At 38.4% G+C, this 16550-nt stretch overlaps 1 protein-coding gene across 1 annotated transcript in view; it reads left to right on the top strand.

Annotated features, from left to right (window-relative positions):
- The window catches only part of PHLPP1 (PH domain and leucine rich repeat protein phosphatase 1), a 213732-nt gene that overhangs the window by 94949 nt on the left and 102233 nt on the right, over positions 1–16550 (top strand). Inside the window, exons 3-4 of the mRNA XM_077777552.1 lie at positions 6564–6760; positions 13106–13231. Of these exons, the coding sequence (XP_077633678.1) occupies positions 6564–6760; positions 13106–13231 (323 nt within the window). The remainder of the gene's footprint in view (positions 1–6563; positions 6761–13105; positions 13232–16550) is intronic.

Below are 16550 nucleotides of genomic sequence, written 5' to 3'. Positions count from 1 at the left end.
GGGAAAGCAGGTGATGAAAATTCTTCAGTCTACCAAAATGATGGTTTTTAGCCAGAAAATAGAAGTTGTAGGTAATTCAAGAATGTTGAATGTGGCTGAGGCTTAACAAACCTATGGACCTGAACAAGTGTACCATGCACTGTGATAGAAAGGACAATAAAAAGTTAGTGAAACTGTTACAGTGATTTTTCTAGCCAAGGAAAAAATCGCTCATCCAATGAGAAAGAAAACTCAGAAGAGTGTTGAAAAGGCTCTTGAGGTACGGCCGGGTTCTGCAGAGAGATGAGACTGCCATTTCTGGGAGGGAACAGATGGCGAAGACATTGACCTGACGGGTAAAGGTTGACTTGATGACATTTCTCAAATGCATTTTCTTTGCCAAATGTGAAGTTAATAATGGGAGGCTACACCAGCTAACCATTTATTGCTCCTGGAATGGAGCTGAAGAAACACATAAAGCAGGGAAGGGTTATGTACTCTATGAAATCAGGATTGTAATGAAACCCGCCTTGGAAGAAAATACCTTCTCTAAATATACATACATCCCAAGAAGAGATGTGAGCAGCAGGTATTCAGACAACAAAGAAGTAATTTTGATGATGGAATGGAGGGAATTTTAAAGATGCCTGAGAGATGAATCAAGTTCCTTGTGAGGACAGGAAGTGAGGGAAGAGAGGAGGGATAAGGGGGTATAAAGGCAGCACCTGCTCTCTAATTCATTCCTAGTTGCCTTTGTCATCCTTTCCCCAGCTTGATGAACTGCTTCCTTGGTCAAGGTTTATCAACCAAATGTTCATGATCACCTGGTTGAAAAGACATTGTTAACCTAATGCTGTAACTAAGTGGGCCTCAAATGGTGGTCCTAGATCTACAGAATATCAGCAGAATATCCAGCCCCCATCTAGGATTACTGAATCAGGAACTCGGGGTAGTGGAGTCCTGCAGTCTGTTTTTAGCAAGCCTTCCAGGTGATTTTGGTGCATGCTGAGGTTTGAGGCCCTCTGCTGTGACTTGTCTTCATTCAGCATTTCCATTTAGCATTTGAATTTAGTATTGTTTGTTTGTTATATATTACATAGAACATATGTCATAGAGGGGCGCCTGGGTGGCTCAGTCAGTTAAGCATCTGACTTTGGCTCAGGTCATGATCTCATGGTTTGGGGGTTCGAGTCCCGTGTCGGGCTTTGTGCTGATGGCTAGCTCAGAGCCTGGAGCCTGTTTCAGATTCTGTATCTTCCTCTCTGACCCTCCCCTACTCATGCTGTGTCTCTCTCAGAAATAAATAAAACATTAAAAAAATTCAGTAATAAAAAAGAACATATGTCGTAGTAATCATCTTCATTACTTCGACTTTTGGATTTTTTTTTAAGTTCATGGCTAATTTTACTACAGTTTATATTAGAGTTTGCTTTGGTGGATTAAAAAAAAATATTGGTTCTGTGAGTACAGAACCTAAAAGAATATGAGGGGGTAGCTCACATTTTCCAGGTGCTGTTTTAATTACTATTATAAGGGAAATTGTAAGCTCTAGTGGTGTTCAAGAATTTAGAAATTAGAGAAAGGTTCAAAACATGAGATTTCTTAGGGAGAAGGGTCCACAGCAATTTTGGGGATACAAATAAGCCTAATCAAGTTGAGTGGCTGTCAGTAAGAAGCAAGATTTACTGGGCAGTTGACTTTATATATTTTGATCTGATACATAAATTAACCCTCCCCAAACCTATTTAGCAGCTGGTTGTCATTTCCATTAGTTAAAAGCAGCTAGTCTTAAATCTGTTTCAAAGCTCCTGCCAGCACGTCTTGCTGAGGCTGTTTAGCCTTTCAGCTGTGAGACAAAATTCCCAGGTGCCCACTCAGTGCTCAGGTCTCTAGACCCTGCTATAGGTTGTTGCAATCCCTCCGCCAGCTCTTGAAATGACCCTAGGCAAGTAATTTAATTCAGTCTTTCTGTCACTGAAGGTAGTCAAGAAGGATTTAAGGATTTATATGCAATAAGAAACATGCTTTAGAGTTTCATCAGTCTAAGCTCTAAAGGTAGAGAAGGTCAGGTGACGGTTGAATGTTTTCACTTATTCCTGACCATTTCTAGCTCTAGGGACATGGTAAATTCTTCCATGGATTTCTTATGCAGTGATCAGTCTTTCTCAGTTCTTGGTGCCATATCATCACAGAAGCTTCCGTTCTCTAAAGTTTTGGAAGTTGTGATTGCTTTATATGTTATTTTTATTCCTGTTTTCTCTTTTTTGTTTTGTTTTTGTTTTTACTATTTCTGATTACAGTAGACCTTCACTATTTGTATAACGTTCTGTGGATTATTTTAGGGAAAAGTGGGTTATTAAAGTAATACTATGGGTAAATAGAACTAAGTGACACCGACTCAGTAAAGTTGTATTAGTTATTGCCCCAACACTTCATGGCTTAAAACAGCACACATTTATTCTAGTTTCTCTGAATCAGGAGCTTGGGGGCGGCTTAGCTAGGTGGTTCTGGCTCAAGCATCCTGCAGCCAAGGTGACTTGGGCACAGTGGTTCTTGGGGCGTGCCTGGGGCTGGTGGATCCCTTCCTGCATGGCTCAGTCATGTGGCTGCTGAAAAGGGGCCTCAGTTCCCTGCTGGCTGTTTGGCAGGGAATTTCACTGCCTCACCTTGTTGGCCTTTTCGTAGGGTCTCCAGAGTGTCCCTGTGACAGGGCAGTTGGTTTCCCCAGAGAGAGTGATCCCAGAGAATGCTCCAGGAGGAAGCTATATGCCCCTTATGACTTGGTTTCAGAAGTCGCTTCACTTCTGCCACATTCTCTTAGTTAGAAGCGAGTCACTAAGTACTGTCCACATGCAAGAGGAATGGAATTAGGCTGTACCTCCTGAGGGGAAGAATTTAAAAGAATTTTGTGGATGTCTTTTTAAACCATCGCAATGATAGATGTGTTATATATTTAGCAAAGGCATCTGATTGGCAACAACCAAATTTGTACGTACTTCTCTGTTGTTTCAATGGTCTTATAGTTAAAACAGGTACTTCTCCTGCTGTATAGATGTTCCTGAAAATTTTCGTGTTCTCCAAAATTGTAAATTGAAAATAAAAATTTATGGGAAAATGCAGTCAGAAGGGGGCAGGACTCTAAGTCCATGCATCTTTATAACCAAAATACTAAGAAAAGTAATGTTGGGGCTGCAGTTGCTAACCCAGGCAGCCCAGGCAGGCTGGAAGCTGAGTTGCCTTGAGGAATATTAAAAATGCACAATAACAGAACAGTAGTAATGCTGGCTGTGGATGCAGAGACAGTGTATATACTGAGGGTTTTTTCCTTTGCTGTTGAAAGTTAGAATTCTACTCTGGCTCCTTTTGCTTAAAGTAAATTTTTAAAAAAATACTCTTTATTCATTTTTGAGAGAGAGAGAGAGAGCGCACGAGAGCGTGCGAGCGCGCACGCAAGCAGGGGAAGGCCAGAGAGAGAGGGAGACATAGAACCTGAAGCAGGCTCCAGGCCCTGAGCTCTCAACACAGAGTCCAACATGGGGCTCGAACTCACAAACCCAATCATGACCTGAGCAGGTCAGACACTCAACTGACTGAGCCACCCAGGAGCCCCTCCCTAGAGTAAATCTTTATGAACCAACACAATATGCATATTAAAATGACACCATTCCCCTATTTATAATTATATGAGCTAATTGGTATTAATGAATCACATATGGTAGCAGAACAGACTGTAGCGTCCCTTAAATAAAGAAATACTTCGAGTCATTTATTTAGTAAAATTCTCTGCCAATAGGTAAGACTGAAGTAGACTACAGTAACTCTGCTGTGGTCAGGTCTCTATCTCACCTTGAAATACTTGCTTTTGCTGTGTATCTTTCCTCCTGCATCGTGTAAGAAATGTCTCAAACCTGTAGGGAATTAGAGTAACATTTCTAAAATAAAAGTTTTAGCAATCGATCCAACTTTGAATCGGCAGGTATTGGTTACTTTGTCTTGCCAATATTTATTAGAGCATAGGATAGTTGGAATTCCTCTGAATTGAGAAGTTTGAGAATTGGCAGGGAGAGAGAAAATAAAGAAGTCTGACGCAAAGGAGAGTGCATGTGGGTGATTGCCTAGGTATATAGTGCTTATTCATCTTCGTATTCCCCAGAGCTCTGTTTGGTACACAGTGAGTCCTGAGTCCTGAGGGTGTGTCTGATCTGGGACACCCAGGGAGGGAGCAGACAACAAGGATATTGAAATTCACTCAGAACAAGACAAGGAGGGGTTTGATTCAGGCTGGGATGTTTAAGGCTTTCCAAGGACAGACTGATCTTACCATTAGGCTCCAAGACTATTCAGGCACTTTGAGAATTTTTCTAACCAGAGAATAAAAAGCCTGTCTCTGTTGATGTGTCCATATTCTTCTCCCATATATATATATATATATCCCTTCTGGGATGTATAGTCCACGCTATCTGGTAATTTGTTCTGGGACTTTCTTTAGAACTTTTGTGGAGTTGGGAGAATTGAAGGGCTGTCTTTATGTGCCCCTGTTGTCTTTTTCACAGATCTACATAAGTGTGGCAGGTTAACATGTGTCCTGAAGCCATTCTCAGATGGGGCCAAATAAAATGTGTCCTTTGCATTTCTTAGTCTGTATGTAAGTTTGTGTGTGTGTGTGTGCATGTGCACTCACACATATGCATATTTAGATCAGATCCCTTGTTAGACTGTGTTAGTTTATTACATTTGTGGAGACTGGGTTTTAGAAATTCAGTAGTCTTGAACTTCTTTCCAACAGGAAATGTCTGTCATGTAGGAAGGAGCTTTTAGCCTGGGAGTCTGAGCATTTTCTTTCTGGGTGTAAATGAACCAGTACAGAGGGGACAAGTGAATGATGTGGTCTGATCCATCACTGGCAGCCTTTGGCAAGTCATGTCTGATCTGACATCTCCTGGGCTTCCTATCTCTTTGTGGGACATTAGCATCTGGTGCCTGAACAATTCAGCGGGGCCCTCAGCTCCCTTGCGGGCGGCAGCTGTGTAGTTGTTTGCTGGGGACCAAGTTCAAATAGCTGAACCACTGTTAGGCCCCATGCTGGCCCAGCCCCAGAAAAATTATGTAGTGTGCAGTCTCTATTTTATAAAACATTCTGATATACTGGGAGAAAGAGGAAGTGAAATTCAAACCTGCTGGTTTTGTTATTTCTGCCCAAAGGTATGTATTGGGACGGTTCCAACACTATGTCTGGATCTCTTGAGATCTATTTTTGGTGCTGCTGCTCTTCCTGTTTCCTTCTCCAGTAGGTATTAGACATCTACCAAAACTCCTTGGTATTTATGTTAGTTTTTAATATTCATAAGAATAAAATTTCTCTTGAGTATGTTTCTTCTGTTAGCCTTTGGCAACTAGGCAAATTTCCAAATAAATATAACACTTCTGGCTTAGGTCCTGTTCAAGGACACGTGTCTCTCATTAATTTATTTCTGAGCGTGGGTTTCAGCACTCTTTGATATTATACATTCAGTATCTGCAACTGGGGATGCTTTTCTCCTTGTTTATAACCCTGTCACACATGAGTCAGTAGTTCTCCCATCCAGTTGATGGGACTTGTCTGAATATCATTCTGCCAAATTCATTTCCAGCTTGGAAACAAAGGCTCTGAAGATCTTTCCCAGTGCTCTCTTTCTCTCTGAGTCTCAGCGCATCTCCCTCTGTATCTTCCCTCCACGACGCACAAATGCCACCACACACCAGCCTTCATAGAATTGGCGTTAAGTCTGTCTTTGAGGATTTAACTGTAGCCATCAAGTAGTGTTTTCTTACTAGAAAAGTTATTTATTTTTCATCTCCTTAATAGTAAATGTACGTTGAGTAACTGTAGAAAGAAAAATATCAGCAGTTAATTTCATTACAATGGATTAGTTTCATTAAATGTCAAGTCTTGAATGTTAATTTCCAATCTTGGTCTGTAATATTTTCTTTTTAGTGTACTTAAATTAACTCTAGCCACTTATAAAAATTTTTTTTAAACTAATTTTTTAAATGTTTTTTATTTATTTCTAAGAGAGAGAGAGAGAGAGACAGCGTGAGCAGGGGAGGGTCAGAGAGAGAGGGAGTCACAGACTGAAACAGGCTCCAGGCTCTGAGCTGGCAGTCAGCACAGAGCCCAACGTGGGGCCCGAACCCACGAACCGCGAGATCATGACCTAAGCGAAAGTTGGACGCTTAACTGACTAAGCCACCCAGGCGCCCCTAGCCACTTATAAAAATCTTGAAGTCATCCCTTTTATAAATGCAAACAAAAACTGTGAAGGATATATAGAAGAAAATAACACTTGGATTATAACAGAGGAGTTAAAATGGTCTTTTCCCCAGGTTTTAAGGAAAAAGCTTTTCTTCACCTAAAGTTAAAAATGGACATGTGGAGTAGATGTGGTAGTTCTTACCATAACTGTATTACTGCACATTTCAGAGTTGCTCCGTTATAAATTAGATTGTTGCCCATAATTATTCTCTGTTGTCCAGGTGGTTTATCTGGTATGCCAGTGAGCTGAAACTCATTTCTTTGGACTCAAGTGCTTGCTTATTTGTTTCAGGAAAACCTCACAGCACTGGTAGCTCTGAACGGATTCAGCTCTCAGGAATGTATAATGTCCGTAAAGGCAAAATGCAGTTGCCAGTGAACCGATGGACCAGACGCCAAGTCATCCTGTGTGGGACCTGCCTGATAGTGTCATCTGTGAAAGACAGCTGGACCGGAAAGATGCACGTTCTGCCACTCATTGGTGGAAAAGTAAGTTTAAAACGAACAAAATGCTAACTGGTTCCCCAGTGTTACTAAGCTTCCTTTGAGCCATTTCTATAATACGGGGTCCATGGTTTTCACTCATCTGAGGTCTTACTCAGTTCCTGTTGCGCTCCCCCAGCGAGCATTGTTGGATGGTGGAGTTGTGGCAATAACATGTGTTGGCTCACGTGAGGCCCTGGTGATCATCACTTTTTGGTACATGCATGTTATTTACAGACCTGAAACAGAGCAACTAAAAGTCAGTATTATATTTTAGGCTGTAGATGATAAATTATTCTTTATTAGTAGATATCTCTTGATATCTTGAGTGTATCTTGTGTAGGATAGAATAATGATCCTTAAGTCCAGGGCTTAAGGATCATTCAAGCATTCTTACCAAAGGTTAGACTCCTTCTCACTTCCATGAATCTTTGATCCAACTTTGCCATACTTCTCTGTTTATTTTTGTTTAGTGACCAGTGAAGTTAGCATATTTTAGTTTATCAGTTTAGCCATTCATGATTTTTGAAATTGAAATGTTAACTTGTTTCAGAAAACAGCTGTGATATGGCTGATAGTTATTCCCAACATTACTAGCTGCTTTTCTTTGGGCATGTTGATTATGTTATTCCTATCATTTATGAAATAGAAAGCACCAAATTGCTTGGGGAAAATGTTACAGTCTTTTTTTGCCATATCCATTTATTAGTTCTCAAGTGTTAGTAGATGTATCATTACCATAATTATATGTTAATATTTCCTGATGTTTAAATGATATGATAATCTCAGGGCGCCTGGGTGGCTCAGTCGGTTAAGCATCTGACTTCGGCTCAGGTCATGATCTCACGGTTCATGGGTTCAAGCCCTGCATCAGGCTCTGTGCTGACAGCTCAGAGCCTGGAGCCTGCTTCAGATTCTGTGTCTCCCTCTCTCTCTGACCCTCCCCTGCTCACGCTGTCTCTCTTTCTCTCTCTCTCTCTCTCTCAGAAATAAATTAAACATTAAAAAAAACAAAACAAAAATATATGATAATCTCTTAATAAATGGGAAGGCAAATTTGGATGAAGAAAAGGTTTGTGAAAATTGGGGACATATTAAGCAAATATTTTCTTTACTGTTTTCCTCCCCGAATGGGCATGGGAAAGAAGGCAGAAAGAACATGGAGGATATAAATAGAGGGGAAAAATAAAACACCAACATTTGTTGAAGTGAACTTTTTAAAATTGGCAAATATTTGATCTGCTTATTCCAGGGATTAGAAATGAATTAGGTAAAATCAGATGTGTGCAGTAAATGGCTTTATTATTCACCAGCTATGGAGAAAATTTCATTCTTCATTCATAATTTAAATTAGTCTTTCTTATGTTAGTAGCCCATGTCAGTTCCCTACCCACCCCTCTGCTATTATACATTCTAATCCTAAGAAGACTAATAATACTTGATCATTTAAAAAAGATTTTGACCAGGCTGCAAGGTATATTTAGATCTATTTCAGTCATCTATCTTGAAACCATTACTTAACTTTTGTCTGAGCATTGAAGAATTACTGGTGTCTTATTACTGAAGATTTTGTCCTTTAAACTGAATTCTGAATTATTGGTCATCATTACTACTTCAGTAGGTCATTATTAAAAATGCATATTTAATCCTTGATGCACTGTTAGGTCAACAGTCTATTTCTTTCTTCTCTATGATGTTAGGCATTTACTTAGGCAAATTAATATAACTATTTATTAAATAACCTCTGTGGGGAGGCCACTTAGCCTGGTGTCGCAGAATACCAAGATGTGTAAGTCATCATCCCTCCCTTTGAGTTGCTTATAATTTTACTATTCGGAGATGAAGGATGGGCACAACAGTATCTGCTCTAAGAGAGATGCAAAGAAGTAGTGCCGGAGATGAGTGGAAGAAGAGATTACATTTTGTTCTGGGAGAATTGGGGAATTTTGTGATGAAGGAGGTAGCAATTATGTTGGAACTTGAAGGGTGAAAAATCTTTTACCATATGAAGGAGATGACCAGAAAGATTATTGTGCTCAGAGAAGCAGAGGCAGGAAAGTAGTGGAATGTTCAGATAAGGTCAGAAGATCGCATTATAATTAGCATTTTCATTCAAAGCTAGAGACTTGTCGTGTTTCCCAGGCCTATTATTGGATGGACTTCTACCATTGAATGAATTGAAATGGCTTCCTTTTCTCACAGACAAATCTTGTAAAACCTGTTTTGTACTATGCCTTTAAAAATAATTGAGTATGTTGAAAAACAGTCTTTTAAAACCTGTTGACCGAGTTAGGGAAAAATAATTCAGTCTTTGCAGTCTGAGGTTTCATTAATGTTGATCTGTTCCTTTTTTCATTCTGCTCATTCCGTTTTATTCTGTTAAAGGAAAAGCTGAGGGCAAATGGAAGGTTTTTGGGTTTGTGTTTTTAATATTTATGAAGAAGACTAGAATGAAGTGTGAGATAGATTGGCCATAACCTAGCAACAATTGCTGATAAATCAGACCCACTCCTTGAGCATGATCATTAGTTTACTTTTTCAAATGTTGAATTCCAAATATGAAGCTAAATGAAGCACTCTTAAAATTTAAGTGTTGGGAAAGATTTAACAGATAAATTTCTATTCATTGTGCAAGTATTACATTATATTTAATTTTTCCTGTAGAATTTAACATAGATTTTTAGATATAGCATTTTAATATTTTACTTAATATTTGTTAAATTATGATGAATGATAAATTGAATAACCATTTACCTACTACTGCTACTCAGTTTAGGAATCATACCCATAGTTTTCTACCTGTATTCTCTTTACATCTGTCCCACTGGTATCCCCGAATCCTAACCCCAAAGGCATCTACCCATTGTCCTAGAATATGTATTCATCATTTTCTTTTTTAAAATAAGTTTTATGATGTAACTATGTTTTGCTTGTTTTTTGATCGGAATAAAATTGATATCATATCGTGTGTGGGCTTCTGTGATTGAATTTTTTCACTCAGTATTGTGTTTCATAATAAGATTCTATGTTGCTTTCTGAATATGGTTTTCATTTCTGTATAATGTTCCCCTCCATAAGTGTTCTAAATTCTCATAATTTCTTAAGTAATTTTCCTGTTGGATACTGGATTGCTTCTAGTTTTTTTGTTATTATAAATAATTCTGCCAAAATGGTCTTATGTTGATATGTCTCCTGGTATCCAAGTAATTTTTCTAGGGCAATAGTTCTTAGCCAGAGTTACTGTGCCCAAAGTGGACATTTGATAATATGTGCAAGTGTTTTGATTGTGAAGTGATTGAACAGTTAACGTATCAGTTGATATAAGCTAAGTTATACTATGGTGACAAATCCCCCCAGATGTCAGTGACTTAACTTTTTTCTCATTCCACTAAATGTTCACTCTCGGTTGGTAGAGATTTCTTTTTTCACATCACTGTACAGGGACCCAGCCCTCTCTGCTCTCTTATAACATTTGGAACATGCAACCTTCCTTTGGTGCTTAAGCAAGGAAGAGATAACTGGAGAGCCATGAACTGGCTCTTGTATATTTGGATGTGGAAGTGACGCATGCCACTTCTGCTCATGGCTCATTGGCTGGAACTAGTCACATGACTTCACCTTAATTGCAGAAATTCTGGGAAATGTGGAAAGTAGTATGTTTGGTTAACACCAATATCTTTGGTGCAAGGGGACATTATTGGTATTTACGGGGCAGGGGCTCAGTAAGTAAAATGTCATGCAAAGTATTAGACTGCACAATGTACAGTGAACTATTTAATTCAAAACCCTTATAATAAATGACCTCCATGGGAGGTACTGCTCTTAGATACGTACTTAGGGGTGCAGTTACTGGACTGTAGGGCATATGCACATGCTACAAGATGATACCAAATTGTTTTCCAAAGTTGTTGCACCATTTTACACTCACATCAGTGTACATCCTGTTTCTCTACATCTTCACCAAACTTTATTGAGGTATAATTGACATACAATAAACTGCACATTTTGATAAAAATTTGGTAACAGTATAGATAGCTAAATACACCCATTAAACCATCACCACAGTGAAGAAGAATGATCGTATCACCCTCAAAAGTTTCCTTGTACTTTTTGTACCCCTTGCCTTCCAGTCTGTTTCTCTCACTTTTCCTCATCCCCCAGAAATCACTGGTCTGATTTCTGTCAATGTTGATTAGTTTAAATGGCATTAAAACAATATTTTGTCTTTAGTGTATAGAAATGCAGCTGACTTTTGAGTATTGATTTTATATCCAGCCACTTTGCTAAACTGTCTTACTTATTCTAATGTAATGTTTATAGAATCTTTGGAGTTTGCTATGTAGCTAATCATGTAATATACAAATAATGACGTTTTTCTTTCTTCTTTAATATATTTTTGTGTCTTGTTGTAATGGCCCGGACTCTAGTACAGTATTTAGTAAAAACAGTAGATACTTGTCTTCTCTCTGATCTTAGAGAGAGTGGTATATCATCATTAACACTGAAGTTTGCCTTAGATATTTGATAAATATACTTTGTCAACTTGAGTTGTTATTTGCATTCGTAGTTTGCTAGAAGTTTTTATCATGAATGATGCATGAATGGTGAATGTTATTGAATGCTTTTTGTACAGCTGTGAGGATGATCATTTGGTTTTTTTCTTTAATCTGTTGATGTGATTAATGATTTTATAGTTCCAATAATGTTAAATCATCTTGCCTTTCTTGAGGTAAATCCCATTTGTTCTTGACATAGTTTTTTTCCTTCTGTATTTCTGGATTCTGATGCAACATTTTGTTCTAGATAAGTTCATATCTGAGAATTGCCTATAGTTATTTTTTCTGTTACTGCTCTGGTCTGTTTTTGGTTCTGGAATAGTTTGGGGTATTTTTCTTCATTTTTTGTTGGGTGGATGAGTTTGCACAAATTTGGAATGATCTGTTTCTTGGAACTTTGGTTGAATTCATCTATAAAATGACATGGGCCTGATATTTCTTGAGAAAAAGTTTGTTTAAATATTCAGTTTCTTAAATGATTATAGGACTGTGTAGGCCTTCTGTTTTTTTTCTTGATTTAGTGTTAATATTTTTCTAAGATTTTGCCACAAAATTGTTTATAATGCTCTTTTAAATCTCTGTTTAATGTGTAGTCATATCTCTCTTTTCATTGTTAATGTTATTTATGTCTGTCTTCAATTGGTATGAACCAATATCTATTGACATTTACTTTGTTAGCCTTTTCAAAAAACCAGTGTTTTGTTAATGTTCATGTTCTCTGTTGTATACTTGGTTTTCATGACATTAAATTCTGCTTTTTATTATCACCTTTATTCTGGTTTGAATTTATTCAGATTTTGGTTTGGTATTTTCTCCCCTAACTTCTTGAGACACCTGCCAATGAAAATAATTTTCTGCCTTCTTTTCTAATATGAGCATTTAAAACTATAAAATTTCCTCTATGTATTGCTTTTGTTGCATTCCACAAATTTTTATATGTAGTATTTTTTTTTTAACAATTCAGTTCTAAGACTATCTAAATTTCTATTACATTTTTTTTCTTTCTAAGTTGTTTGGAAGTGTGTTACTAGTTTTCTCAGTATACTTGGATTTTAAATGGATTTTTTATTATTGACATCTAACTTTTAATTTCATTTTGGTCCTAGAACATGGTCTGTGTTACCGATCTTTTTGAAAATTCTTTACCCTTTCTTTATGACTTGTGATTGGTTTTGTAACAGGCATAGGAGCTTGTGGAATCCCATGTTACTTTATTGTCTCACTTTTCCTGCTTAGGAAGCATGTACTAGGAGTGGAAATTTGATTTGAGTGTATCACTGCCTTATTAGGACTTGAAAGATCTTACGATGGGGTTTTCTTTCATGTTAATCTCAATTTCACATTAAATTTTTAAAAACTTATTTAACACGCTTGAAGACCTCTTTTTAAAAAGGTTGCAATGCATAGAAATACCTAAGTCCCTCAAAGTAAAAATACATCTGCAGTAAAAATCCTTAAGTCAATCTTAAGTGAAACTCCTCCCAAAGGAAGGAAGAACCCCAACACCCTATTGTGAGGCTATAGAAAGATGAGAAAGGGCATCTGTTCCAATCTAAACAGGAAGAAGAGAATTTCACCACTGTGGGGAAATCTAAAGAAGGCAAAACTCCCCATTTTCGATTTCCTTGTAATTCAAATTGGTTAGTCAGACTCAGGAACTTACATGTTTTAAGTATTAAGAGGAACATATATAGGGAAGAATGCAAATCTACGTAGGCTCACTGACCTAAGGTTTGGTTAATGAACTATGTAAGTGGTCTGCTTTTCTAATGTGTGTTTGTCTCTGTTTTTATAGGTAGAAGAAGTGAAAAAGCACCAGCACTGTTTAGCATTTAGCTCCTCTGGACCCCAAAGCCAGACTTACTACATTTGTTTTGATACATTCACAGAGTATTTAAGGTGGCTTCGACAAGTCTCCAAGGTAAGTGCCTGCCCAGGAATATTTTTCAGCTTCTAGCTGGCTAGAGTTGCTTTCTGTTTTACCCAGTTCTAGAATATAGTATTATGCTTACTTTTTTTTTTTTTTTTTTTTTTCAGATACTGGTAATAGTTTGCAGTTTTTAGTTTTCTGAAAGCCCATTTTGGCTGAAAAGTAGCCAATTGAAAATTTTTTAAATTGTGCTTCATTTGCTGGGTTCTGTTTATCCTTTAAAAGAAGGAGGAGGAGGAGAAGAATTCAGTGGGTAGACCGGCATTACTATCTTAATATTATAGATAAGGAGCGTAGACTAAGAATATTTAAGGGACTCGCCCAGGGTAGGACAAGTGCAAAACCACAAAATACCCAGAGAAGTGTCACAAATTTCCCCTCTTCCTCTCTTTTTTCATATTCATGGTTTAATCTGTGCCATCTCCCTTTCACCTGTCCAACTTCTGCCTTTTGAATGGCTTAACTTCTTTTCACGTCTTCATTATTTTGACCATTTAATAGTCCCCTAATTAAACGAGATCACCATGACCTATGAAACAGCATACCTCTGGGTGTGTGTGTGTGTGTGTGAGAGAGAGAGAGATGGAAGTCAGAATGAATGCTGGTATTTCAGGTACTGTGTGTGAAGATGGTTTTACATCACATTTATAGAATCATGCGTAAAATGGGTGGATTGCAGTACCCTGTGCCTTGGTTTTGGGTGTGTTTGTGAAATGATGAAACCTCTCTTGGGTGTAGAAGCATTACATTGGAATTTGCTTTCATAGTTTTGAATTTATAATCCAGTTTGCTATCCAAGTTCAGTGTGACCCAGACTGCTGCATGATGTAATTATTTACCAAGTGAATGACTAGGGAAGAACTTTGTAAACAGTTAACAGAAAATTCGAGAATAATGGCTAGAAAGACTTTTTGAAATACCGGCTACATATGAATTGTCAAGTAAAAACTGTGTTCTCTGATGCTGCAATACACTTAAGAACATTAGTGTCCCTGCCTTTTAGAGGAGAAGCAATGGGCTGAATTTAGGTTGATAGGGACGTGGGAGAATCCCAGCCTGGCCGGCCAGTGGCGGTTCTAACTGTACAGAGCAGCAGCCTGCTAGGAAAACGGGAGGGAGGACCCTTCTCCTTTTGGCCTGCCTGTAGGATTTATGTGCTAAGCGATGAATATATCTGTCTCACAGTTTTAAAATTACTTTTGTGGTTGCAAATGTGAGGAGACAAATATTAAATAGTATTGTGCTTTTATATTTAAATGGTTACATGGGTTCAAAGCAGTAAGTCAATGGCCTAACACTCTGCTTCATTCAGAATAAAATACCAAACTGTGGTCAAAGTGCATTGAATGTCTTTCTGAATGGAGAGGCTGATTGATTTGTTTGTTTGTTTGTTTGTTTTTGAGAGAGAGAGCCTGTGTGCACCTGTGGGGGAGGGGCGGGGTGGGGACAGAGGACCCAGAGCAGGCTCTGTACTGACAGCAGTGAGCCAGATGTGGAGCTTGAACTCATGAGCTGTGAGATCATGACCTGAGCCACCCAGGCACCCCGAGATGTTGATTTTTTTTTAAACAAACTTTTTATTTTGGAATAATTTGCTATTTACCAAAAAGTATAAAGGTAGTACAGAGAGTTTCCATGTAGCCCCACCTAGTTTCCCAGAGATCTTACATTACCACGATAGAGTTGTCAAAACTAAGAAACCAACATTAACACGTTACTCTGAACTAAACTCCAGAATTTATTTGGATTTTACTAGCTTTTTCACTAGTGTCTTCTGTCCCAGGATTTAATCCAGCATACTGCATTTCATTTGATTGTCGTGTGTCCTTTGTCTCCTCTGGTCTGTGACAGTTTTTTAGTCTTTCTGTGGTTTTTATGACCTTGACAATTTTGAAGAGTATTGATCAGGTATCTTCTATAATGCCCAATGTGGAGAAGTTTTGACCCTTTAAACCAAATGTAGTGTCATAGTCAGCTGCTTTACATTCTTTTTGGAACAAGTCAGAGATATAAATTCTTAAACATGGATGAGAACACGAATAAACATGTAAATTATCAAGCTTACCAATGACAGATTGTTTTGATTAAAACAATAGTAACAAAAAGATTAATAGTCTTGTATATTAAACATCCACACAATTGATAAGTCACTGTTCTAAAGCTACCTAGCATTTATGAAGCACCTTCTGTATGTCAGGTATGTGTTTTATGCACTGGGATATAGCAAAGAACAAGTCTAATTCTTCTCTCTTGGTAGCACGTACGTTGGGGAAACATGATAAATAAGTAAACAGACAAGAAAGAAAACATCAAATAATCCCAGTGCTATAATACAAGTTATAATGACAAAGAATGATGGAGGAAGAATAATTTTGAGAGTGTGTGCATGTGAGCAGGAGAGGGGCAGGGAGGGAGGGAGGGAGAGAGAGAGAGAGAGAGAACCCCAAGCCGGCTCCATGCTGTTAATGTAGAGCCCCCTGCTGGACTCAATCCCATGAACTGTGAATCATGACCTGAGCCGAAATCAGGAGTCGGGCCCTTACTGACTGAGCCTCCCAGGCGCCCCTAAAGTATGCAGTTACTTGAAGACCTGGTGGGAGGAGAGAGTATAACAGTCCTACGGCTGGAACAAGGGGCATGAAGTCAGGGAAGGCAGGGGTCTTATGTTACCAAACAGGGTAAAGAGTCTGGATTATACTATTGGCGTAATGGCAAGCCGTTTGAAAGAGTTCTTTCAGAAAGTTACATGATCTGACATTGGCTGTTGTGTGGCGAACGGATTATGGAAGACGAGGAGAAGCAGGGGTGGGGTGTGACCGGCAGGAGGCTCTTGTGGTATTTTCCAGGCAAGAGGTGAGAGGAGAGATGTGGATAGGTGTGTCTTGGGATGTGAGTTGAGCAACAGGATTACTGATAATTACATATAGAGCATGAGGAAAATGTTGGAATAAAAAATGGCTTCCAGGTTCTTGATTTGAATTATTAGGTAAATTATAGCCTCAGTCAGAAACCATACCACTAATTAGACTCTTTATATTTGCACCTTTAAAACAATGGCAAAATACAAACTCTTTTAACCTCAGAGTTTGTAGAGAGACAGCAAAGAGATGAAATGTAAGAGGGTAGATGATGAAATGTCTCTTAAAAGAAGTGTAGAAATTGTTGATTTCTAACTGGCAGTTGTAAATGTCACGCATTTGACTCTTTGCTGTTGCTGGGTGGCTAAGCTGCCATCCTCATAGGATAGTGTGTTTTAATGAGGTACTCGCTCTGATCATCCAGACCCTGGACAAGATACTCCTAGGAGAGG

Source organism: Crocuta crocuta, unplaced genomic scaffold (assembly GCF_008692635.1).
Source record: "Crocuta crocuta isolate KB4526 unplaced genomic scaffold, BGI_CrCroc_1.0 scaffold36, whole genome shotgun sequence".
NCBI classification, from domain to species: Eukaryota; Metazoa; Chordata; class Mammalia; order Carnivora; family Hyaenidae; genus Crocuta; species Crocuta crocuta.
Note: the sequence above shows the minus strand (reverse complement) of the source record. Positions and strands in the feature narration are given on the sequence as shown.